This window comes from Protopterus annectens, chromosome 17.part0 (genome assembly GCF_019279795.1).
Source record: "Protopterus annectens isolate FY-2018-M chromosome 17.part0, PAN1.0, whole genome shotgun sequence".
In the NCBI taxonomy this organism is placed as follows: Eukaryota; Metazoa; Chordata; order Ceratodontiformes; family Protopteridae; genus Protopterus; species Protopterus annectens.
In genome coordinates this window covers 19,574,685-19,601,892 of record NC_056751.1, presented here as the reverse complement: position 1 = coordinate 19,601,892, position 27,208 = coordinate 19,574,685, and the positions used below count along the sequence as shown (strand labels likewise).

The 27,208-nt window shown below is 40.2% G+C and overlaps 1 protein-coding gene across 1 annotated transcript in view; it reads left to right on the top strand.

The window, feature by feature from the left end:
- Positions 1 to 27,208, top strand: part of HELQ (helicase, POLQ like) — a 1,104,576-nt gene that overhangs the window by 1,041,790 nt on the left and 35,578 nt on the right. The window contains exon 17 of the mRNA XM_044059295.1: positions 21,590 to 21,724. Coding sequence (XP_043915230.1) covers positions 21,590 to 21,724 — 135 coding nt within the window. The remainder of the gene's footprint in view (positions 1 to 21,589; positions 21,725 to 27,208) is intronic.

Genomic DNA, 27,208 nt, shown 5'->3' with positions numbered 1-27,208 from the left:
AACTTCACTCGGGTACACCATCAATGAAAAGAAATCACAACTGGTGCCCAGTCAAAAAATTGTATTCCTGGGAGCAAGCTTGAACACAACTTCCCAGATGGCATTCCTCACTCCAGAAAAGCAGATCTATTTGACAAACTGCTTCAAACTAATGGCCACCAAAACCCAGCTAACTGCAAGGAAAATACTGCAAGCCCTAGGGTTCATGACCTCATGCATTCTGCTAATTCCATATGCAAGACTGCATATGAAGAAACTTCAATGGTATTTAAAAAGTCTCTGGTGTCAGCATTCTCAGGACCTGGAAACAGTGATTCCTATCATATCTTTTCTAAGGCCAGAGTACTTTTGGTGGACAGAAGCATGCAACCACAACAAGGGACTGCCTTTCACTCAACTCCTCGCCGCCCAAACCCTGACAACAGACACATCAGACTATGCATGGGAACCTCACATGGCAGGCAAATGCATTCAAGGCAAATGGAGCCCAGGACAAATTCTCCTGCATAGCAATCAAAAATAGGTACTAACTGTACAGAATGCTCTGACAGCCTTCAAATACCTAATCCTTCCAGGACAGCTCCTGATAAAGACAGACAACACCACAGTTATGTGGTACATAAACAAGCAGGAGGGAACCCATTCTTACCCATTCTGCAGGTTAGCCAGCACCCTGTGGAGCACAGCCTTGAGCAGCCAATTGCACCTACAAGCTCAATTCCTGCCAAGCAAACAAAATTCACTGGCAGATGACTTAAGCAGAAATCTACTGGACCCACACAAGTGGAAATTGGAGCCCAGTTCATTCAACCTTCTAATCCAGAGGTGGGGGACACCGGAGGTGGACCTATTTGCCTCCCCCGAGAACCACCAGTTGAGCAAATTCTGCACCAGGCACCCTCACAGCAGGGCTTGGAAGGTGGGTGCCCTATCCTTCACATGGGAAAACGTCTCAATTTATGCCTTTCCCCCTCTGCCCCTTCTCTCAAAAGTACTACTCTAGATCAAACAGGACAGGCCAAGGGCAATCCTTAATGCCCTAGACTGGCCACGCCAGCACTGGTACCCACTCCTACGCAGTCTGACAGCAGTGCCACCCTGGCACCTACATCTCACACCTTCCCTGCTGTCTCAGCAAACGGGACAGATTTTGCATCCACAGTTACAAACCCTAAACGTTGCAGCCTGGCTTATCCCCTGAATACACCACCAGCAACCCTCAGCAAACAGGTGCTGGACTGCATACTTGAGGCCAGAATGCCTAGTACTAGGAAATCCTATGCTGAAAAGTGGAAAATATCTTGTTCTTGGAATTAGTCTAAAGGAAAAGACACAGCTGTACCCTCCTTACCTCAAATCCTTGATTACCTAGCAGAGCTGCTCCACAGAGGTCTATCTTTCTCCTCCATTAAGATTCATGCCTCTGCCATCTCAGCTCATTATAATACTTAGCCACCTCTCTTTTCTCACCCTCTCATCAAACAATTCCTGAGAGCGGCTAACAATTTAAGGCCCCCTAGGAGAGCTCCCACCTCTGCATGGGACCTTAACTTTGTACTGGAAAAGCTCATGCTTCCCCCTTTTGAACCTGCTGTTTCAGCAGAATTAAAATTCCTCTCTTGGAAAACAGCATTGCTTCTAGCCATTACTTCAGCAAGAAGAGTGTCTGAGTTACAGGCACTAATGGCTGTGGAACCCTTAATTATTTTCCAAGCTGACAGGGTTTCCCTCAGGACTAACCCATCCTTTATGCCTAAGGTGGTATCCAGTGTGGCACTAAACCAATCCATCCATTTGCTAACCTTCTTCCCTAATCCTCAGAATAAAGGGGAAAGGATCCTGCACTCCTCGTATGTGAACAGACAGCTCAGGTTCTACCGTGACAGGACTAAACCTTTCAGAAAATCTGACCAGCTGCTGGTCAGCTTTGCTACAGGGACAGAGTGCAAGGCCATTTCAAAGCAAACCGTTTCCAAATGGATAGCACACTGCATCCATTTCTGCTACTAGCACCATGGAAAACCTACCCCACAGAGGATCAGAACGCATTCCACTAGGGCTCCTTCCACCTCTACAGTATTTCTCAGTGGAGTCCCTACCAGGGACATACTGGAAGCTGCAGCCTGGACTTCTGTACACACTTTCACCAAGCATTACCACTTACCTATTTTTTCTAAATCCAGAGCTGGATTTGCTACAGCAGTCTTACAAGGCCTGCTAGCCAGCCCTAACACTTCTTGATTGTCTCCACCGATGTCCTTCAAGGATGCATCTGCAGTCATCACATATGGGGTTGTCCTGCCTCAGGCAGCCCTTCGGTCGGCCGGATTCCAAAGTCTGGGTCCGGCGTCGGCTGATGTCGCCCTTTCCCCAACGTCAGAGCGCCTGGGGTATAAAAGCGTCAGCCGACGCCATCTTCCTCAGTCTTTCTTGCCGCGTGGTGCCCGAAGCAGAAGCAGTTCGCAAGTGCCAGTCGGCCAGCTCCTGTAATTCAGCTAAACCGAAGACTTCAAAGGCTAAGTACCCTGTTGGGGACTCTTTCTTGCCTCAGCCGATGTCAGATAAAATTAATAATTGCTTAACTTGTGGGAAACAAATACCTCATAAGGATTTCCACTCTTACTGCCTCCCCTGCCTAGGCCCAGACCACGACGTCTCGGTCTGTTAAGCCTGTGCTTCCTTCAACCAACGCACTCTTAGACGTCGGGCGGAGTTTGCAGAGGAATTTTTTGGGGCTAGTTTTGCTTACAATATGCCGTCGGAGACTCCGACTTCACATTTAACAAAGAAATGGAAGGACAAGGACCGACACACGCGGGCCGCAGTTTCGGCTGAAACCACGGCCAGGCCTACCGCGAGTGTCTCAGTCTCGGCTGAAACAGAGTCCTTGGTACTTCCGACCACCGAAACCGCTCAACCGACTGCCTCGGCCCCGGAGGCCCCTATGGTATCGGTTATTGAATCTCCATTAGAAACTGGTGTCCTGGAACCTTCCGACACCATTCCTCTAGACAAAACTACACCAGCACGTGGTGCAGCCAGGCCTCCTGCATCCATGTCCATAAAGGCTTTCTCTAGGGCTAAAGCTGCTAAACACCCAAAAGCTTTGCCTCCCAGGGTTATCCCTCAGGGACCCACTACAGGTTCACAGATCCTAAGTTTAGCAGAGGACCCTATTTCATTAATTAGGGGCTCACAGCCTCATCTGGACAGGGGTTCTCAACCTCCTCCAGATAAAAGGCCCAGGGTTGAGCCCTTTGATCCCCACTCTTCAGATGAGGCCTCTGATGGCTGTACTCTCTCGGACTACCAGGAGGAGGCTTTTCCGGCCTACGAGGATTCTGATGCAGAGGAATCTATCCCCTCGGCCTCCCTTCCTGAAGAGCTGTCCTTCGGGGAGACTCTTCACACTATGAGAGAGCATTTCCAATGGCAGGGCCAGGAATTCTCTGATTCCAGGAAGAGATTAAGAACCTTCTTGCATTTGCCTCAGCATAGACCTTTGGCTATTCCTCCTGTTTTGAATGTCATTGATGATGTGTTCTCTGAGTCTAGCACAACCCCTGACACTCTCCCTCCGGCTCCTGCCAAACCCGATAGGTACTACAGGGTCCCGGACTCGCATCTTTTCCTTTACAAGGCCCACTCCGCTGATCCAGAAACTATTTCTCAGGGCCCTAAAGGGGTTACAGCTGCTACTACTAAAAATCTACTCCCCTCTGAAAGGGAGTCCAGGGCTCTAGAGAGATGGGGTAAAAAAGTGTATACTTCTGCTACTCTTTCTATGAGGGCTTTAAATTGTCAATTTCATATGATACAGTACCAAGAGTATTTGTTAGATGAATTGCATAAAAAAACTGTCTTCACCTGAACCCCTTGGTCGCAAATCACTTCAGGATCTGGTACATAACTCCCAACAGGTTAGCAACCATTTCTTGCAGTGTGGTTATGATGCATTGGAAGCTTCATGTAGGTCAGCTATGACAGGTGCAGTTATACGTAGGCATGCTTGGCTGAAGGAACAATCTTTGCCAGACCATGTTAAAGCAAAGCTTCTGGATGCTCCACTGGAAAAGCAAAAGTTATTTGGCTCCACTGCTCAGGAAGTCTTAAAGAAATTTGAAGAAAAGGCAAAATCTGTACAAACAGTCAAAGATTTTCTTCAAGTCCAACCACCAAGATTCAGCAGAAATTGGCCTTCCAAGAATTGGTCCTTTCCAGACACAGAGAGATTTCAGAGAGGCAAGAACAGGCGTGCCAGAGGTAGAGGGCAAGCTAGAGGCTCCTACAGAGGACGTCAATGGCAGCCTCCCAACCAGAGAGGTAGTGCAGGACCTACAATTGCTGCACAAGGACAGACTCAATGACTTTACTTTGATACCGCCAACCAGGGCTCAATTGGAAGCACCTTTGGGCGGAAAGCTTTCTTTATTCTCAGAAAATTGGCACAGTATTACAAGGGACAAATGGACACTACAAATAATAGACAAAGGATACAGGTTCCATTTCCACACATTACCAAAAAGAAAAGGCATGCCAGACCCGCCACCAAATCAAAGGACAGAGGCTTTGAAACAAATCTCCAACTTAATGCAAATGAAAGCTATAGAAAAGGTTCCTCTCTCAGAACAAGGTCAAGGATTTTATTCCAGACTATTCCTTGTTCCAAGAAAAGAAAAGCAATGGAGGCCTATTCTCGACTTGTACGCACTGAATACTTATCTCATTGTGCCAAAATTCAAAATGCTGACTCTACAGTAACTCCTTCCCATGCTGGGCAAGGGGTCTTGGCTGGTAACTCTGGACCTCAAGGAGGCATACCTGCATGTCCCTATCAGACAAAGTTGCAGAAGACACCTCAGATTTCTTGCAGGTTCAGAGCATTATCAATTCTCAGCATTGCCCTTTGGCTTATCTACTGTGCCCAGAGTATTCACGAAATGCCTGGCATCAGTAATTGCACACTGCAGACTTCAGGGGATTCAAATATACCCATATCTGGTCGACTGCCTTATACAAGCGGACAGCCAACAAACTTTGGTAAAACACTTGAATTATGCCATCCACCTACTTCAGGCCTTGGGATATACAGTCAAAATTCACAAGTCAAGACTTGTTCCATCCCAAAGAATAACTTTTCTGGGTGCGAATCTAGACACAACCACCCAAATGGCTTACCTCACAGAAGAAAAACAAAGTCAACTACCGGATTACTTCAAAAATCTGTCAAGACAAACTCAGCTGACTGCAAGGAAAATCCTGCAGGCCCTGTGTTACATGGCTTCTTACATTCTTCTGATTCCACAAGCAAGGCTGCATATGAGGAAACTACAATGGTACCTAAGGAGTTTATGGACTCAGCACAGTCACAGCTTGGAAACTTTGATACCACTCATCCCATGCCTTCAAAAGGAATTTCTGTGGTGGGCTCAAGCAAGCCAGTCAAACAGGTGTCTGCCCTTCAGCAAACCAATAGCCAGCCAAACCATCACAACGGACGCATCAGACCATGGATGGGGAGCGCACATGGAGGGCAGATGCATTCAAGGACTATGGTCACAAAAAGAGCTACGCATACACATAAACCAAAAGGAAATGCTGGCAGTGATGCATGCAATCGAGGCCTTCAAACTCTTTCTGCATCAAGGCCACCTGCTAATAAGGACAGACAACACCACAGTTATGTGGTACATAAACAAGCAAGGAGGCACCCATTCCTACCCTCTTTGCAGACTGGCAATAAATCTATGGGAACTTTCCTTGAAACTCAATATAGAGCTGCAATCCCAGTTTGTGCCAGGAAAGGACAATATACTGGCAGACAGCTTAAGCAGAAACATCATGGATGTGCACGAATGGATGCTGCACCCAGACATCTTCCTTCAGATAACACAATCATGGGGGAGGCCGGACATAGACCTCTTTGCCTCCCCCCACAATCATCAGCTGAAGAAATTCTGCTCAAGGACATACCACCCACAAGCATGGAAAGTGGATGCCCTCACTTTCAGTTGGAGAACTCTAACAGTGTATGCATTTCCACCTCTTCCATTAATGACCAAGGTCTTACTGAAGATCAGGACAGAGCAGCCAAAAGTGATTTTGATAGCACCGGACTGGCCAAGACAGCACTGGTACCCACTGTTAAAGGGCATGTCACGCACGAAACCATGGCCTCTTCCACAATGGCCACTTCTCCTGACACAGCACAATTACAAAACTCTGCATTCCAACCTGAAAACCTTGCAACTAACAGCCTGGAAAATACCTTGATTCCTCCCCAGGATAGGCTATCCAAGAGAGTGAAGGATATCATCATGGAAGCTCGCCGGCCTTCCACAAGAAAGGCATATTCAGCAAAATGGAAAAGATTTCACATTTGGAGCACCACAAAGGGCCTAGATGCAAAAGTGATGAACATGGCACATATCCTGGAATACTTGGCAGAAATGCTCCACAATGGCCTGTCTTACTCTTCCATTAAAATTCATGCTTCAGCAATTTCAGCAGAGTACAATACTGATCCACCTGTCTTCTCTCATCCTCTCCTAAGACAGTTTCTAAGAGGAATTAAAAACATCAATCCTCCAAGGAAACCACCAGTGCCTACTTGGGACCTTAACCCGTGTTGGAAAAACTAACACTGCCTCCCTTTGAACCAGCAGCATCTGCAGAACTACAGTTCCTGTCTTGGAAGACTGCCTTCCTTCTGGCCATAACCTCAGCAAGAAGAGTATCTGAGCTACAGGCCCTCATGGCAGTACAGCCATTTCTTATTTTTCATCAGGACAGAGTCTCATTGAGAACCAATCCTTCATTTATGCCAAAGGTGGTATGCAGGGTCTCATTAAACCAAACTATTCACCTGCCTACCTTCTTTCCGAATCCACAAAACAAAGGGGAAAAGCTTCTGCACACCCTGGACATACACAGACAGTTGCGCTACTACTTGGACAGAACTAAAAGTTACAGAAAAACTGACCAGCTGTTTGTAGCATATGCTGCTGGTGCACAAGGATGAGCAATTTCCAAACAGACAATTTCAAAATTTATAGGAAATTGCCTTTGTTTTTGTTACTCCTTTCATGGAAAAACTGTGCCAGCTAACATTAGACCTCATTCCACCAGAGCCACAGCCACCTCCACAGCCTTCTTAAGAGGGGTGGCTACCAAGGACATTTTAGAAGCTGCTACATGGAGCTCCGTGCATACATTTTCCAAGCATTACAATTTACCTTTATATTCCAGATCCAGAGCAGGCTTTGCTACGGCAGTCCTGCAGGGAATTTTAGCTAAACCATCCTTTACATAGATCCTCCACCCCCAGATTGGCTATGGTATTCTACCCATATGTGATGACTGCAGATGCATCCTTGAAGGACATAGTACAGTTTTGTACCTACCATAAATGTAGATGTCCGATAGGTATGCATCTGCAGTCAGGTTTACCCTCCCTCCTTCCCCTCTGTGGTATTTATTGGGTACCTTTCCCTCTCATAGCTAGCTGGGGTTATCTATTATGGTGTATTTGTTTTTATATTTACATATGTATATATATATATATATATATATATATATATATATATATTTCTGTGCATTTTTGGAATTTATTGCATTTCTCCAAATTTAGCCTTCCTTAGAGGGCACCTGGCATCTGGGGCAAGAAAAACTGAGGAAGATGGCGTCGGCTGACACTTTTATACCCCAGGCGCTCTGACGTCGGGGAAAGGGCGACATCAGCTGACGCCGGACCCAGACTTTGGAATCCGGCCGACCGAAGGGCTGCCTGAGGCAGGACAACCCCATATGTGATGACTGCAGATGCATACCTATCGGACATCTAAATTTATGGTAGGTACAAAACTGTACTTTCCTCAGTTTTGGGAATCAACCCAAGTGGGATGACTGCAACAGTGAAACACGAAGAACATATTACAGTTGTGTACACTTACCATAAATGTAGATGTTCAAGTGTATTCACTGTTGCAGTCCTGGTTTCCCTCCCTCCAGCCCCCTGGTTTTCTCTATCCTTTCTACCTATCCTCTTTATGGCCATTTTTCATGGCAGTGGTATTTACTTTTTACTGGGGGTGTTCCACACCATATAATAGCTTCCTGTTTTGGGGGCATCTGACATTTGGGGCAACAAAAACTGATGTAATGGCGTCGGCTGCATGTTTTATACCCCTGATGACCTGACGTCATGGAAGAGGCAACAGCATCCGATGCAGAAATCCCAAGAATCTGGTATTCGGGCCGACTGAGGGCTACCTGCAGGCAGATAACCCAAGTGTGATGACTGCAACAGTGAATACACTCGAACATCTACATTTATGGTAAATGTACACAACTGTACTTTCTAATGGGAGACGTAAACCTAGAGGCAGAGGAGGTCCACAGAACCAGGGTTTCCAGGATTCCTTTCAGTACAGACCCTTCTAGCACTCCTGAAGCCCTGCCTGACTGTCCAGTTCTGGAGGTAGTCAGGGGTGATTATCGCTGCAGCCAGAAGCACTGAGCAAGCATAACAGACTATACCTGAGTGCTAAAAATCATATCCAGAGGTTATTTCATTCCATTTCTCCAAATTCCTTTTCACAAAAGGAAGAAACTTCCTGATGTTCCACCCAGTCAGAGGAAAGATGCAGCGCAAGAAATTCAAAAGCTTCTAGAGAAAAAAGTCATCCAAGAGGTCTCACCAGACTAAATAGGATTTGGAATTTACTCACACCTCTTTTCCGAGCCCAAGAAGATAGGGGACCTCAGACCAATTTTGAATCTAAGCAAATTTAATCAGTATGTGAAGAAGTCAAAATTCCGAATGGTCACAGTACAGTCCAGCCTACCATCTCTTCACAAGGACGATTGGATATGCTTGACAGATCTTTAGGATATATACTATCACATCAAAATAGACAGGTGCTCCCAAAGACACTTACACTTTCAGCTGGGAGCCAGTCTCTACCAACTCAGAGTCCTGCCCTTTGGAGTCACCACAGCCCCCAGCATGTTTACCAAATACATGGCAGTGATGGCTGCTCATCTGAGACTCAAAGGATTCTAAGTGTTTCCATACCTGGAAGACTTGCTCCTTACCACCCCCTCCGAGCATCATCTTCTACAGTCAAGGTACGGTTTGCTCCAGATTTGTTAGTCACTGGGGATAACAATAAATTATGCCAAATCAATACTTACACAAGTCCAGAGCCTGGGGTTCATTGATACACTTCCAGATACAACAACACAGGTAGCATCACTATCACTTCATCGCATATCAGAAATCAGGTTCATCTGGTTATCTCCCTTCCACTATCAGGAATCAGGTTCATCTGGTTATCTCTCATCCATCTCCACCAGCAAGATCAGTCCTTTAAGCACTAGGATCCATGGCAGCATCCAGTGCTTTGCTTCCCTTGGCACATTTCTTTATACATGTCCTTCAGTGGACTCTAGTTGTTCATTGGTACACATTCATTCATTCTTTTATATTTAGATACATATATTTATTAAGACACTACATTTATATACACATTTTTATACATATGCAGATATATATCTTTGTTTATGCACTGACCTTATTATACCAAGTATCACTTTGGTTGATAATAGTTCTTTCGACTTGTATATGGTTTCATGTTTTTGATGGCATCTACTATGTATAGTTTCTAAGTTGCCTCGTATTATTAATAATATGACTATCACATGCAGTTATGTATTAGGCTGTATACACTTTCGTACTTGATAGTATGCTGCTCACAACATGTTCTTATATTTACTTCAATTTTTATTGTTTCTTATGGAATGAAGTTATTTTAATAATTTTTTAAAAGTAATATGCATACACCACTGTTTATTTCTGTTGCATCTTGAGATGATTTTATGTTTATATATTTAGTTTTTAGGTTTTATGGCGCTTCTGCTTTAAAAGTTGGTTGATTAATTAACATGCAGATATTTAAAGCACATGGTTCCTGTGCTTCCTGTTTGTGATCTGAAGAAGCTACTAGTTAGTGAAAGCGCTTATCGTGGTTTATCTGTGTAATAAACTGAATTATTTGTCTCAGAAGACCGGATTACTTGGATTTTTTACACATAGAAGGTTATTTCTCACTCTGTCAACGCTTGCTTGAGTTATTTATCCATTTACTTATCTTTTTTATAAGCAAGCGTGCTGTGGCAGTAACCAGCATTTTTAATTTACCTTTCAACGCTGTTTCTACATTTTCTACGTTGGTTACGTGACTACGAGTGAGTTTCTAGCTACTGGATATTCTATTAAAGCCATGGAGGATATTGAGCTTCCCTATAAGCCCAGAAGTGAACACCGGGGCAAGGCAGCGATGGAAGCCAAGTTTAAACAGCATCTTGATGGGACTCTTACTACATTGTGGTCGCTAACAACTGAACAACTACCAGCTAATATGGGTGAGCGTGATGTGGATTTTCAGAAAGCTAATTTAATACTTAATGACATAGAGAAACACTTTTATAAACTGAAACGTTTACAAATGCAAAGGCAGCATTTTCAATTTTGTTTAGATAATGCCATTATACCACGTGGGCTCAGGGTGTTCTCTATGCCTAGTCAAGGCAATGAATACCCAGAATTGCTGTCATTGTGGCAGCAGATAAATATTGAGACTAGCCGCAAATATTTACAACTGTTGATTAATTTCTTCAAACCTGAAGAACAAGCTCTAACAAGTAAAATCAATGATTTACAGCAACAGTTATTTAAAGACTATAGAGAGTTGGCTATACATGATTTATTTGACAATATACTTGACTGTGTATCTGCCTATGAGCGTAAACTATTTCAGCAGAAACAAAGTAAAGTTTCAAGGGACATACAGGATTTTAAAACAGGGCAAGTTTTTGTCTGGGAAAGGCGTGTCCCAGAAAGTATGCCTGCATCTGTTATCAAGCAAGGCAGCTTACCTCTTCAACAGCATAAGACTCTACAGAGCACTGGTAAAGTGGTCTCATCTCCTGCAGCTGTTTCTAATGTGCCAGAAATTGCAGGAGAGGCCCCAACCATTGCTAATGAATATGTTGACTCTGATACTATATCTGCTGATATTTGTCCTTCTACTAACTTAGCTGCTAGTAATGAGGAAATAGCAACTAGCAATGACTCTATAGATGTTATACATATAACGCATAACAGTATGAATGAAAATGTAAATTTATATCCTACTGTGAATGTTGTTAAGAATAGACTGCTGAATGATCAAGAGCAGGTTGTTAGATCTAAAACAAATGAATTTAAAAAAGGAGCAGCTTTAAATCTTTCCTTCCCTTTAGCAATACGCCAGGAGAAGAACTTAAGCAGAACACTCGAACAGTCGAGGGCGGCAAAAAGGAAATTTTCAGGAGCCACTCACCAATACAACGCTAAAGAAAATGTGGACAAATCACAACAAAATTTAGTTTTTAATTTGTCCAGTGTTCGCTGTCACAGCATGACATTAATTTATTAGTCAAAGGACTAAGTTTCATTCCTCATAGCAATAGTATGCTAGATGAAACCATCATAGATGTTAGAATGTTTTGCAGAAATGTTATGCTCAAGTACATTTATAATGATACTTCTATTAATAAGATTGACAGTGAATTAACTACTGGCAATGATAAATTTGTGTTTAAGAATCTGAGTGACTATACACCAGTAAATCATCCATTAATTGAAGCATATTTACACTACAGAAGATGAGATTTATAAGTATTTTCATAAAAGAGACTGAACAATTCTAATTTTATGTTTAATAATAATCTGTCATACCACGAAAGAAAGAGCCTTCATAACTTAAGAAATGATTTAAATATAACAATTAGGCCAGCAGATAAAGGCTCTGGCATAGTGGTACTTGATACCATAGATTATCAGAATGAAATGTATAATATGTTAAGTGATGTGTTTTATACAAGAATTGATTTTACTAAGGTCCATGAAATGTGTGCATATGTACATGATATTTTAACAGATATTTATAGAAGTAATTTAATAAATAGAAATGAGTTCAATTATTTATATATTAAGATGCCTACCATCCCAGTTATACATGGAATACCCAAAATACACAAAAGCATTACCAAGCCACCCATGAGACCAATAGTCTCAGGACAAGGATGGGTTACGGAGCACTTGTCAGTTTTTATTGAGAAACATTTAAGGTGTATTTTAAACAATAATGAATTTGTATTGCGTGATTCTAAGCAGTTTTTAACAGATTTGTACTATATTAATAATCAAATGGATACTATCCAAAATCTGATTTTAGTAACTTTTGATATACAATCATTGTTTACAGTCATCCCTAATGATCTTGGTCTAACTTATGTTAGTAAATATCTTACAGAACATAGTACCTATGGCAATGTTTTAATTGACTTGTTGGTACATTTCCTTGAGCTAGTGCTGGAAAATAATGTGTTTATGTTTACTGATAATATTTATCAGCAATTAGGCAGTAGCTATGGGCACTCCTTGTGCCAACAGCTACGCCAATATGTTCTAGCTTACTGGGAAGAACAGTTATTATTCAAAGAATACATGTTTAAGAAATATGTAAGATTTTATAGTCGTTTTGTGGATGACGTGTTTATTCTATGGGATGGTAATATAGAAGAATTGCTTAGTTTCAATATGGTTTTGAATAACATTACACCATGTTTGAAATTTACAATGAAATATTCATTATTGAAAATTGAATTTTTAGATTTATATGTCGAAAAACTCGAATGTGGAATGTTTAACACTGGGAGTTTTAGGAAACCCTGTTATAGGAACACTTTACTATTCAGAACTAGTATGCATCCTCAGTATGTTTTCAGTAACATAGTCAAAGGACAGACCCTACGAATGTCTAGGTTGAATTCCAATGACAAAGGCTTTATGGCAGACTTATATGACTTGGGAGAGAAGTTTGCTGAGAGAGGTTATAATTCTACAGAGGTAGATTTACAATTTGATAATGCTCTAAGTTTACGTTCGACATCAGGTACCCCATATTTTGGGCCCAAGCCTATAGTAATGAATGATGTCAAAGAAGTCACAAATGCAAAAGTTAGGTTTCTGACTTCATATACAGCAGATAATAAACAAATTAGAGAGATCATCTCCAAAAATTGGAACATACTACAAACTGATGTCATATTGACAAACATTGTAGGTGATTCTCCGTCCTTTACCTATTGGAATAAGAAGAATCTTAAAAGATTGCTTTGTTATCCACCAAACAAGAATACGCACCCGAGTCTTAGTTATGGAACCACACCTTGTGGACAATGCAACTTTTGCTCCTCAATAGATTCTAGCATAGTATTTATACATCCAGATACACAGAGGGAAATATATACCCGAGCCAATGCCAACTGTATGACACCTGATGTCATATACCTTGCTGTATGTGAACTGTGTTCATGTTTCTATGTTGGTAAAACGAATAGGGTATTAAGAGACAGAATAAGGGAACACTTTTATAATATAAAGAAAGGTAATCTGCAGAATGCATTGGCCAAGCATGTGACACAAACAAGTCCTGAACACAAGTTCATGTTTAGGGTGCTGGAGAAAATGAATGTTAATGTAAGAGGAGGTGACATCATGAATCATACCGAAGATAGAGAAAGTAGGTGGATTATTTTGCTGAGAGCTGATAAAGGTCATGGTTTAAATGAAAGGGCATCTATCAGACCACACCTAAAGAAACGTAGGCACACTAAGTTCTGAAATTTTTAAGAATTCAATGTGCTCTGATATTTGTTCCCATACATATACATATACATACATATATCACATTTTTGGGTAATTTATTCATTTTATATTGTAATACTGTTAATGTTAATGGTTTTAGCTTCATTTTTAGACAATAACTTATTTATTTATTCATTTATTTATTTATATTTTCGTACACATTCATTCATTCTTTTATATTTAGATACATATACTTATTAAGACACTACATTTATATACACATTTTTATACATATGCAGATATATATCTTTGTTTATGCACTGACCTTATTATACCAAGTATCACTTTGGTTGATAATAGTTCTTTCGACTTGTATATGGTTTCATGTTTTTGATGGCATCTACTATGTATAGTTTCTAAGTTGCCTCGTATTATTAATAATATGACTATCACATGCAGTTATGTATTAGGCTGTATACACTTTCGTACTTGATAGTATGCTGCTCACAACATGTTCTTATATTTACTTCAATTTTTATTGTTTCTTATGGAATGAAGTTATTTTAAAAAATTTTTTTAAAAGTAATATGCATACACCATTGTTTATTTCTGTTGCATCTTGAGATGATTTTATGTTTATATATTTAGTTTTTAGGTTTTATGGCGCTTCTGCTTTAAAAGTTGGTTGATTAATTAACATGCAGATATTTAAAGCACATGGTTCCTGTGCTTCCTGTTTGTGATCTGAAGAAGCTACTAGTTAGTGAAAGCGCTTATCATGGTTTATCTGTGTAATAAACTGAATTATTTGTCTCAGAAGACCGGATTACTTGGATTTTTTACACATAGAAGGTTATTTCTCACTCTGTCAACGCTTGCTTGAGTTATTTATCCATTTACTTATCTTTTTTATAAGCAAGCGTGCTGTGGCAGTAACCAGCATTTTTAATTTACCTTTCAACGCAGGATTTGGAATTTACTCACACCTCTTTTCCGAGCCCAAGAAGATAGGGGACCTCAGACCAATTTTGAATCTAAGCAAATTTAATCAGTATGTGAAAAAGTCAAAATTCCGAATGGTCACAGTACAGTCCAGCCTACCATCTCTTCACAAGGACGATTGGATATGCTTGACAGATCTTTAGGATATATACTATCACATCAAAATAGACAGGTGCTCCCAAAGACACTTACACTTTCAGCTGGGAGCCAGTCTCTACCAACTCAGAGTCCTGCCCTTTGGAGTCACCACAGCCCCCAGCATGTTTACCAAATACATGGCAGTGATGGCTGCTCATCTGAGACTCAAAGGATTCTAAGTGTTTCCATACCTGGAAGACTTGCTCCTTACCACCCCCTCCGAGCATCATCTTCTACAGTCAAGGTACGGTTTGCTCCAGATTTGTTAGTCACTGGGGATAACAATAAATTATGCCAAATCAATACTTACACAAGTCCAGAGCCTGGGGTTCATTGATACACTTCCAGATACAACAACACAGGTAGCATCACTATCACCTCATCGCATATCAGAAATCAGGTTCATCTGGTTATCTCCCTTCCACTATCAGGAATCAGGTTCATCTGGTTATCTCTCATCCATCTCCGCCAGCAAGATCAGTCCTTTAAGCACTAGGATCCATGGCAGCATCCAGTGCTTTGCTTCCCTTGGCACATTTCTTTATACATGTCCTTCAGTGGACTCTAGTTGTTCATTGGTACGTTCTTTGTCAACCCCTATACTTTCCAGTTAAATGTACTCCAATTTATAAATGACACATTCACTGGTGGATTCAATTGGACAACATTCATCTAGGCTGACCTTTTGTTTTAATGCCTACAATGACCACAGTGACCTTGGACACTTCCCAGTGGGAAGGATGGTCCAAGGCATGTGGTCCCCCCAAAATACCAATCTGCATATCAGTGTTCTAGAGATGATAGCTGTCCTACTTGCATTGCAGGCATTTCAAGATGCTCTTCCTGTAGGGATTATTGCAGTTCAAACCGACAACATGTCTGTGGTCTGGTACATCAACAAACAAGGAAGATCCCAATCTTATGCCGTCTGCAGAGAGGCCATGAGAGTGTGGGAATCGGTGATCTCCTCAGACTGTTTTCTAGTTGCAACATGTATTCCGGGGAAAACCAACATGTTAGCAGACAAATTAAGCAGATCCATCCTGATGCCTCATGAGTGGTCTCTTAATCAATGTGTGGTGGAAAGGATTGTCCATCACTGGGGCCAAGCTTGCTGCAATCTCTGCATCTCCCAGCAAGTGCAGCACGTACTTTGCTCTTTTCCCCTCTCATGGGGAGCCACCAAGAAGTGCTCTAGTTCATGCTTGGCTCCCCAGTCTTCTTTATGCTTATCCCCTTTTCCTTTGATTCCCAAATTCCTGCAGAAAGAAAGTTAGCTGAAAAGCTCAGCCATCCTCATTGCCCCTTTCTGGCCTTGAGAAGCATGGTTCCCCTTTCTATGGTGTCACCTTTCTTATCCTTGTCAGATTGTCAGCCCAGCTATCTGGAGTTTTGTAAATAAGTATATGTCATTTGAGAATGTTAATATGATTTATATAGAAGTGTGACAGAAGGAGATATTGCCAGCCCAGTTGCCTGGAAGTTTGTAAATAGTATGTTATTTGAGAAGTTCAGCAGGATGCAATTACTTGTGTTACCACTATATTAGCACTGTATGTCATATTGCATAGAGGTGAGCTGAAGACATATTTTTACACACTATTGTGATTGCTTAGATGTATGTATTTTAACAGGAAATTAGCTTGTAAAATTTAAGAATAGTTGAGATTGAAGTACTTTATTGATGGGCAATAAACACGGGATGTTATCTTTCAGTTTCAGTCAACAGGAGACAGGATGTCTACACTAGGGGACTCTCTGTGTTGTTTTGTAAAGCTTTTATTGTTTTATGTCTTCTAGCAGTTGCAAACATCTGAAGGCTATGTATTTTCACAGAGAGATGTTAAATGCTACCAGCTGCAGTGGGGGTTTAGCCTGGGAACTGAAGTCAGGTGACAAAAAGTGATGTCATACTGCAAGTATCCCAGCAGTAGTATTTGATATTAATTTAAGAACTCTCTGAGAGAGAGAAACGGTGCATTTTGTATTTTGTCTTTGACCTGGAAACATCCATTCATCACTTCTGCCTGCTTGTTGTTCTGTAAGTAATTTTTTTAGGACAAAGTAACTCTTTTAGATTCAGATAGGAATACAATAAAGTATAGCTTAGATATTTTATTTATTTGAGACTATCCTGCAATGTTGTTTTAAATATTTCCTGTAATTTTGAACTATGATGTAACTGATTACTTACTGAGTATTGTCTTGTTCTTTTAGTATTTATTATTAAATACATTTAAACATAACCTTTTGTCTGATATTTGTGAGATATATTTAAGCTCTGAGAGTACTTGCATATTTATTTGGTGACACTGTGGGACACTCCTAATAGCATTGTCTCTTGGTCAAACTACCATATGGATTAATAGTAACATTACACAGTAAGATTGGATACCCTTTGTTAAGGGCCTTAAAGTAGCTGATAAGGAGCTGGCTGGTGGCAGTGAAAACTGCCTTATAGTCTGGGCAGAAGGGGGCATAGCTAGTAAATCTGTGCTAGCCTTTCCCAGGTGTGTGTGTGTGTATAAATCAAATCTGAACGTATGTCTGTGTCAGCTACTTGGGCAGGGACATGAAGCACTGGTTGGACTGAGATGGTACTGGAGGTCTTAGTTTGACCACTCAGCTGAGATCTCAACTCTATAGCTGTGCCAATGGGAGTCTTATTGGAGATCTGGAGAAAGAAGGAGAAACCAGCCCCAGATTGAATGTGATCTCTGTGTGCTTTTAAGGAAAATTGCACTTTACTGTGTGTGTGTGTGCGTGTGTGTGTACTTGTCATCATCCCAGTGTGTACGTTGCCCACTGTTGACAGTGGTGAGGATTGAGGCTCCTTGATTATTGGGCCAGTACAGGGGCGTCACAGTCCTCCTTCGGTAGTGGAGCCATCTCCAGATCTCCTCTCACACTCATGAAGGATCCAACATCCCAATATCCAGGCCTTCCAACTAACTGCATGGATTCTCCACTTCCAGTAATGGTTAAATAGCCCAGGCTTTCTTCCCCTGTACGTACCATTATTTTGTCTTCACAAAAAGACTTTACTAAGAAAGTTTACAAGAGCAAGTGGAAAAGATTCTCCCTTTGGGCCTTAAATAATGAGTTTGACCCCTTCTCTGCTCCAGTTTCTGCAGTACTTGAATTTTTAGCAATTCCTTTTAAAGAACGAGCTAGTGTCTCTACGATTAAGCTACAGTTAGCAGCTATCTCTAATTTTCATACAGAAGGCAGAAATTATTTGGTTTCATCCAAGTTATGCAAAACTTTTCTAAAGAAAATTTTTCTTCTCAGATCGCTAATAAAGGATCCTTCACCTCCCTCAGAACTGACAGTTGTGCTACAATGTCTAACTCAGAAACCTTTTGAACCTTCAGCTAAAACTGATTTAAAATTCCTTTCATGGAAAACAGTCTTCTTAGTAGCCATTACTTCTGCAAAGAGGATATCTGAGCTCCAGGCCCTTTCCTCAAAGACCTCTTACATTATTTTCCATAAAGATATGGTTACCCTACAGACAAACCTGCCTTTTTACCTAAAGTAGTGTCTGAAAATAACATTAATCAATCCATTCACTTACAAGTCTTCTTCCCAAAATTTTCAGGTAAAGGAGAGTACATGCTTCATCTCCTTGATGTACACATACAATTGCATGTTTGTCTTCACAAGACAAAACAACAAAATCAGATCAACTATTTGTCTCCTTTTCACCAAAAAGAATGGGGTGCCCAGGTTCTAAAGTCAGTTTAGCCAAATGGATTACAGACTGTATTTCTTGGATCTGTTCTCAACAAGGCATGGTCTTACTCAATCCACCCAGTGCTCATTCAACCAAATCAATGGCTTCTTCATCTGCTTTTTGGTCAAGAACCTCTATGATGATATTTGTGCTGCAGCCACATGGTCCAGTGCTCATACCTTTGTTACCCATTACAAGTCAGATATTATTTCTAGAAACAGCCGCCTTTGGTTCAGCGGTACTCTGGAATATCCTTCCATGAGGGCCACCCAAAATCATCTTAGCTGGGGGCTCTCTCCCATGGGTTGAGAAAGCAGGAAAAGGGCAGCATCAGATTTAAAAGTTATGTACTCACGATAACCATGCATCTGTTTTATCTATTTTCATTCTTCCTCAGCTTCCCCCCCATCCACCCCCCATCCTTCAGTTTCTGGAGAGACCTCTTGCACTGTGTTTTGGAACCTGCAGTTCTGGGTTTGAGCCCTTCCTTTTTCTGCCAGCCTTTCTTGTGTGTGTCTAGCTGTATTGGCCTAATGGCAACAAATTTTATCTGAGGTAATGGGGATGGATGATGGCATTATGGGTAGAGGGATGAGCTCAAGAGTTGGATTTGAAGTCTGGAGTATGCAGCAGAGTCGGATCTGAGGATCGGGTCTGAACCCATGAGTTGAGGACGAATGAAAATGGACAACACAGATGCCTAGTTATGGTGAGTACATAACTTTTAATGTAGCAGCATTAGGATTAACTAAAAGTGTAGCTGATGGGTCAGGTTTGGGAAAATGTTATAAAACGGTGTGTAAAAACGTAAAAGACTGAGGAAGTTTATACATCCTGTCTGTGTTTTTAGGAGCAGCTGGCCGACTGTCAGAAAGTTTCAGGCAGTAACACATATGTCCTCCAAAGATGACATGGGTGAAGGTGCTGAAAATTCCTTCTGCAAGAGCTCATAATATTTTCTGAGGGACTAAGAAACCTCAGTGTTCTGCAACTGAAAACAATGGCACATTCTGGAAACAGTCTCAGAGGAAGAGAAGATCCCACAGGGGGAATTGGAAACTGAGCTTCTTCTATGAGGCTGAATCAGAAGTCTGAGGAGAAAACCCCGTATCTGTCCCTTCATCTTCCTGTTCAGATTCAGAATCAAGTATCTGTTTAGGAAAATAATCCTTCTTTCTTTTACCAGAATCGACTTTATAAGAAGGATTTTCTGTTCAGATTCAGAATCAAGTATCTGTTTAGGAAAATAATCCTTCTTTCTTTTACCAGAATCTACTTTATAAGAAGGATCAAGAGCCTGAATTAAACCCTGAGCCAGACCCAGCAAACTTCTCTTGTCCAAGAAAATTTGAGGAGGAGTAGATACGTGTTTAGTTTTCTCTTTCTTTTTGGTGGGAGAAATGGGGTCACCAGTGTTATTAAAGGGTGCAGCAGCTTCTCCAAGCTTGAGCACAACATTCTGACAAAACAGAGAAGCCTTTCCTGTTCTGTCTTCCAGGACCAACAAGAGTAGCTCTCTTTTGCCCACTTGGGGGGATCCAACAGCCTGTTGGCCACAGCAGAGTAACCCACCTGTGGCTGAGGTATATTGCTATCCTGCTGTGGTGGCAAAAACTGTTTGGTTAGGTTTTTCTTTTTGTGACTGGAAGAAGGACCATATGTGGGACCATCAGTTTGTTCCATGGTCAAGTAGAAAATGGTACCTTTTTCCCAGGAAAAACAAGCAGCAAAAGCTGGTAAAAAATTTTATATCTTTAAAACTTACTTTTTTACATAAAAACAACACACAATTAAAAGCACTTTAAAATGCTTTGTCAGCCTCAACAAGTAAAATAATCACAATTTCTCCACAGAAAAAATGTTTTTCAAATACTGTAAACAACTTTTAAACTGACAGGAAAAAAATCCCTTTCATTTAAAAGTACAATACAGTCTCATGACAATAAGTTAAAACATAAACTCCTAGCTTTAAAATAACTTTCTTGAATAGGAAAGTATTATTAAGCAAACAATTTTTAAAATGGAAGTTTTTCCTCCCAAAGGAAACATATCTGCCCAGCAAAGGAAGAGCACAAGTCAACAGTCAATCCTCACAAGCCTCAGTGGAGTGTACTTTTCAGCAGCAGGAAAGCTGCAATGGGCTTGGTGCCCAAACCTGTCTTTTTAGTCATTTCAGTTCAATCTGGCTGACACTTTGGTTGCGTGGAAGGTTACTGTGAAGCTTTGGAAGCTGGCCAGCTGTTATATCCTTGCCAGGATATAATCCATATAATCTAAGCCTGCTGCAACAGTGATTAATATGGCGAACATCATGTCAGTCATCTTCTGTTATGGTAAGTACTTTACCCTGCCATACTGTTGGAAGCTCCATTTCGACATTTGGTAGCTCAGTGTTGCATCTAAACTACTTAAGTGCTCAGATGAGCAAAGAAAGAATGCAACCATACTGCACAAATTATCCTTTGGTGTCTAAGCAGTGGCAGACATAAAAAAAAAAATTGTACTCTGCTTGTACGTTTTTGAATATTCAGCCCAACATATGTTGCTTAAAAGAACCTGTGTTGTAGTGACAGATTCATGAAGGGGAATGATATAGAGTTAAACAAGCTAACTAAACTTGTATTTGCATTTGAACTGTCTGTGTCTGCTTTCTGTGACTGAAATTCAAGTTGGAAAGATGATTTTAAATAGTTATCGATTTTCATTAGTGTTTTTCATTATCCAGAAATGTTTGATATCTAGTTTTATCGTTCAGCAGTTTAACATTTGAATTCAACCATTTGTATAAACAAAATCTTATTTTACATAATAAGCATCTTTTAAAGAGTTGCAGTACACATTTCTCCATCTCATATTGTTAACCAGATAAGACGTTCCTGTCAGTTTCATTACAAATATTTAGCTTGCTATGTTATTCTCAAACTATGTTTATTGCATCTGTATGAAAATTGTCATGTGACATTGTTTAGAATACAGCAAAATTTCTATAGTTGCTACATCTTAGTTGCTGTTTCTAGGGTCGGGCAAAGCAGCTGTACAGTGCAGGCTATAAGACAGTGGTGCATGTTGCAAATGCAGATCCAGAGGTTCTCATCAAGAACGTTGATCACCTGTCTCGACGCCAAGCTAGACAGATTATTACTTCTGCTAAGGTATGTATATTTTGAGATCAAATGTTGTCTTCTCCGTCTGGCTTTTAACCTGTCGTGCAACTGGTGGCTATTTCTAATTTTCTTGTTGGCAGAGATATTGTGTCTCTGGCTTTCCTTAAGATATTCAAGGCATACATTTGCTACATTCCCCAGAGCAGGATCCAGTCCCTCCCTAAGATTTACCTTTTTTGTGTTGCAGGTCCTTACAGGCCCTCCATCTGAACCTTCAGCTCCTTCTGACTTGAAGCTTTTGTCTTGGAAAACTTTGTTTTTGGTAGCAGTTAGTTCTGGAAGGAGGGTATCGGAATTGCAAGCTTCTGATTCTTCACCTCCTTATTTGTTTTTTCATAAAGACAGAGTTTCCCTTTGTCTAAACTCTTCCTTTTTACCTAAGGTACCTTTCGAGAATAACCGTAACAGTTCCATTCATCTCCCTGTATTCTTTCCCAGTTTCTGCAGTAAAGGGGAATACATTCTGCATTATTTGGATGTTCATAAACAACTGAGATTTTATCCATGTCATACCAAGGTTTCAGGAAATCTAGCCAATTATTTGTCGCCTTTCAAAATCCCCGCTGGGCTCACCAGTTTCTAAAGTAACTTTATCCAGGTGGCTGTCAAATCGTATTCTGTTTGCATATTCCTTGAAAGGCAAGACCCTTCCTCACAGGCCTAAGGGTCATTCGACAAAAGCTATGGTTACTTCTACAGTTTTAGATATTCAGTTCTAGATCCAGGGCTTTGTTTGGCTTCACAGTGTTGCAGAACATCCTTCCTTAGTTCCTTCTGAGGAATTTTTCATTGCTGGGGATTCTTTCCACAGGTTGAAGCCAGACAGAGCTAACAACATCCGATATGAAAGCTATGCACTTACCATAATGATAGATGTGTGATATCTGTCTCCATCTGGTTCAACCTTTCACCTTTTCCCCTCTTGCCCACACCTTTAGTGGCTTGGTGAGCCTTTCTATTACAACCAGACAGGAAAGGTTGTCTGCTCCTTATCTTTGGAGTACTGCATCCTCCTTTGTCAGTGTGTGTGTGTGTGTGTGTGTGTGTGTGTGTGTGTGTGTGTGTGTGTGTGTGTGTGTGTTTATGTATGTATATAGCTGATTCTGATGCTACACCAGCTGATCTTTCCTTTTCTGTGGATTAGAAGATCCCTTCTTGTAAAGCTGTACATTTATTAGCTGTAGTGTCAGCAAGAAGGATATTTGAGTTACTGCCACTGATGTGCAGAGAACCTTAGAGTGTTTTCCACAAAGACATTGTTTTCTTTGAGAATAAATGTTGCTTTGTTTCAATGAATTAAGTGATTCAGCTTCTTTTTTTTTCTTTCTAAAACAGGAAATCAGAAGAGTGGGGGTGAAAGAATTCTTCATATTTTGGATACCCATGGAAAATTGAAGCATTATATTTTGAGGCTAAAGATACCAGACATCCTGACCATGGTGGATATTCAGAAAAATTTGTAATCCCACAACGCTGTGCTAAATTTCATGTATTTTTAGAGTGACTTGGCTAGGTGCTACTTAGGTATTTGTTATGGCCAGCATGCTGGGGAAAGGGCTGCCTATTTAAACATCACAGCCAAAGTAATGCTATCAGTTGAGCAGCTGAAGTGGCCATGCTATGTACTGTCACAGGACAGATGGGAAAGGAACAGTAAGGTGCCATGTCTGACATGGCTGACACTATGTATGTTCACTTGATCATCAAAGAACCTCAAAGCAGCAACATGAGCACTGTGAGCAGGCCACAGAGGAGCAGTAAGTAAACTGCTAAATTATTTTATCATATAAATGAAGAGGAAAGGGAACATAGGACAGCCATAAATGGGGCATGAACATGAACAAGAAGGGTAGATGAAGGATAGCAAGTAGTATATGCGGGGAGATAGAAAAGCATAGGGAAGTTAGCAGGGGTAGACAAACATAAAATGCATATAGAATAAACAGGGGAGCTATGGTTACTAAAAGTGGGAGAGTGGAGGGACATGAAAAGGGTGGATTGGAGACATACAGGATATGAAGAGTGATACAAAGAAAAGGAACACCATGATGGAGGATAGAGCTGGGTATGGACTGGTAGCCTGACCAGCCGAGAGAAGAATCCACCTTGTTGGCAGTCACCTTCTTGGCCAACATCATGGGCAGGCCCCACCTTCAGTGGCCCAAGGGATGCCACCAGCCAGCTGTACATTTCTGTCAGTTACACAAGAAAATGCCCCAGGGTCCCTATGTGGGCATCCAACTGCCAGTTCACTTTGGTTGGGTCTAGCTGTCGTACTTGTTGTCAGGTGACCACTCAGCCACTTTTAGAAGAGGAGCCTGCGTATCCCCTTCTGATAGATGTTCACAGAAGCTGCCAGCAAGCTCTCCAGATCATTTTCCATAATGTGATCTTTCTCTCCTTTGGGCAGGCAAGCCTGTAGACTACTGGTAACTCAGCAGCAGGTACAGTCGCTGATGCAGGCACAGGTGGTAGCCACTATACCACATCCTACACAACTGCCCCTGTAGAGAGAGTAAACAAAAGGAGAAAGAGAGAAAATGCACTACATTAGTACACATCTGTATGACACTTCCATATTAATTTCAAATTATACATGCCTATGTACTACACTTACCCTGCTGCCTAGAGACCCTGTCAAGTTTCCTTAGGTAAGCCTCATTATTTAATGCCATTTCCTCTGTTGCGGTAAAATATAAAACATACAGTAATCAGTGATGTTTCCTGCCAATAGAAGGCAAGAACAGCAAAACAGAGTGTTAGAAATTACAATGCAAAACTATATGTACAGTGTGTGTGTGTGTGTGTGTGTGTGTGTGTGTGTGTGTGAGAGAGAGAGAGAAGAAGCCATGTAATAACTGGCTTCCCATCTAGAATTAGTTCTCTTATGTATGCTGTGGTTGGTTTTCACTCCATGTGACACTGAAAAGGATAAACAGTTATGGGAATATGAATATATAAATGAATCTTCATTTATTACAGCTTTTATTCTTATAGTTATCTGTGTTATTTTTTTGTGTTTTCTTCAACAATCTAGAACAGAATAGGCTTGTATATCATCCATGCAGAACAATTCTCCTTCTCTGAAATGAAAACCCTAGCAAAGTATTCACATTGGGCAGAAACTCCATCAAAATTATTGGTGAGGTTAATTAATGTAAACAACAAGGCCCCTATAATAACAGAAATTGAATTCCAAGAGAATCATATAATACTAATCAAGACATTATTAAAACTTTCGAAGATTTATACTCAAACCTATATGGCTCACAACAATTAAAAACTACTGATTTACAGAGTGATCTCTTCTTAAGGAATCTAACTTTCCCAAAGATTAGTCAAGCTCTAAAGAACTCACTTAGAGCTCCCTTCACACAACAAGAAGTACTGTTATAAATAGTCTGAAAACAAGTAAAGCTCCTGGACCAGATGGCTGTACAGTAGTGCTCTGTAAATCCTATGGGCAAAATATATCAAACTCTTATTAAATATCTATAATTACATAAGAGAATATGGCATTACAGATTTACGTTTAAATAACTATAACTCAAAGACAATTTTTATACCTAAAGGCAAGTCTGATTTTAAAACCCTGGAAATTACAGACCAATAACTCTTTCATAAATCTAGACATCAAAATTTTAGCTACAATACTTGCAAACAGATTTAAAAAAGTATTACCTAACATAATATCACCTGGGCAATCAGTATTTATAAATGGCAGACAGACATGTGACAATACATTAACTTTAGATACAATGATCTTATTATCTAAACAATATAAAACCCTGAGTATGCCCTCACTTTAGATGTTTGTAAAGCTTTTGACAGTGAATTTAAACTTTTTATTCTTTGTATTACAGTACTTTGATATACCTCAAGAATTTACAAATATAATAAAACTTTTATATGAGAGAACTCACACAATTCTATATCCTATAAAAAATTTAAATGGGACCAGACAAGGATGGCCATTATCTCCCTACCTATTTAACTTATATATACAAACCTCTATTTTACTTATAGCTCAAAAAACATACCATCATATCCCAGAAAATGTTAAGAGCAAAATTGTATTAGCAGCCTTTGCTGATAATTTAAATCTATACTTCTCACTCCCTAACACAGATTTAGGAAAAAGTCTTGACTCAATCAATATCTTCTCAAAAGTCTCAAACTATAAAATTAATCATATAAAGTCCTTAAGTTTCCCTATCAATCGAATAAACCACACTGAGTCCTGACTCTTATTTTCCAGGTTTGGAAATAAAGTTAAAAATACTCCCTGAAATATTTAGGTATTGTCTTTGAACTTAGCCCAAAACTATTCAAGCAGAATAATTTAGTAAAGGTTTGTCAGACATTGATTAGGATGTCCAGAGATGTGGAAAAATGAAGGTACCTTTCCTTTTGAAAGCAACAATTATAAAAATGAATGTTCTTCCAAGGCTAGTATTTCAGCTAAATGCAACAAACGTAATAGTCTAAAAAACCTTTTATAAGAAATTGAATGTAACTTTAGCTATATTTATTTGGTATCCTAAGTTAGTCAGAATTAGTTACCAGAATTAATGCATCCGAAAGAGAAGGGTGGATTTGGATTACCTAATTTCAGTCTATATTATGACATAATATGTGCAAACAGGATTGTACAAGTTGCTAATTGTAATCCAAAGAATAAAGAACGGTATCCATTATGGATCAAATTATGGTATAACTATATCAATAACAATAAAATTAATCCCAAAACCCTTCCTTTCTTGAATCGGCAAAGCTTAAAGGGTAGCAATTTTCATTTCTCCTTAAAACATAGATCGTTAAGGTTTCAGAACCTCTTGGAAGTTTTAAATCTAGCAAGTACTTTTATTCTCTTACAACCATTACATCTGAATCCAAATATCAGATTCGATAAAGAGATGTTAAATCTGAGCAATTATCCACTCATTAATTACTGTAAAGTTTGGGATATTTGCAGAAATAAGAAGAAGTATTTAGAAGATATAAGGAATGTTCTCAACCTTTCAAAAGGATATATCATAATGCTAAGGCAAATCTGAGAACTATGCACTTCAATATTTGGTGACTTTGAAGCAAACGAAAAAGACTTAAATACATGTATTACATTATGGCACTCACTAACCCTAAAGAAAAATATACTATTTACCATTTATAAGTTAATAGTATCTGTTAAATACCAATCATTATAGTATTCAAACTACTGGACTGATAGGATCAAAGAATGCTCTGAGAAAAAAAAAATCTAATTCTGTTGAAGCAACACTAAAATTAATCCCTTTCAGGCAACTCATATATACTCAATTAATGATAACCAGCAATGCTTACTTCACCCCAGAAATATTTAACTTCACTTTGGAGGTCTCTCCAAACTGTCCATGCTGTTCTTCACAAATAGCAGATATACTCCATATCTTCTGGAGCTGCAAATGCACCTGTAAATTATGGTGCTTGTTG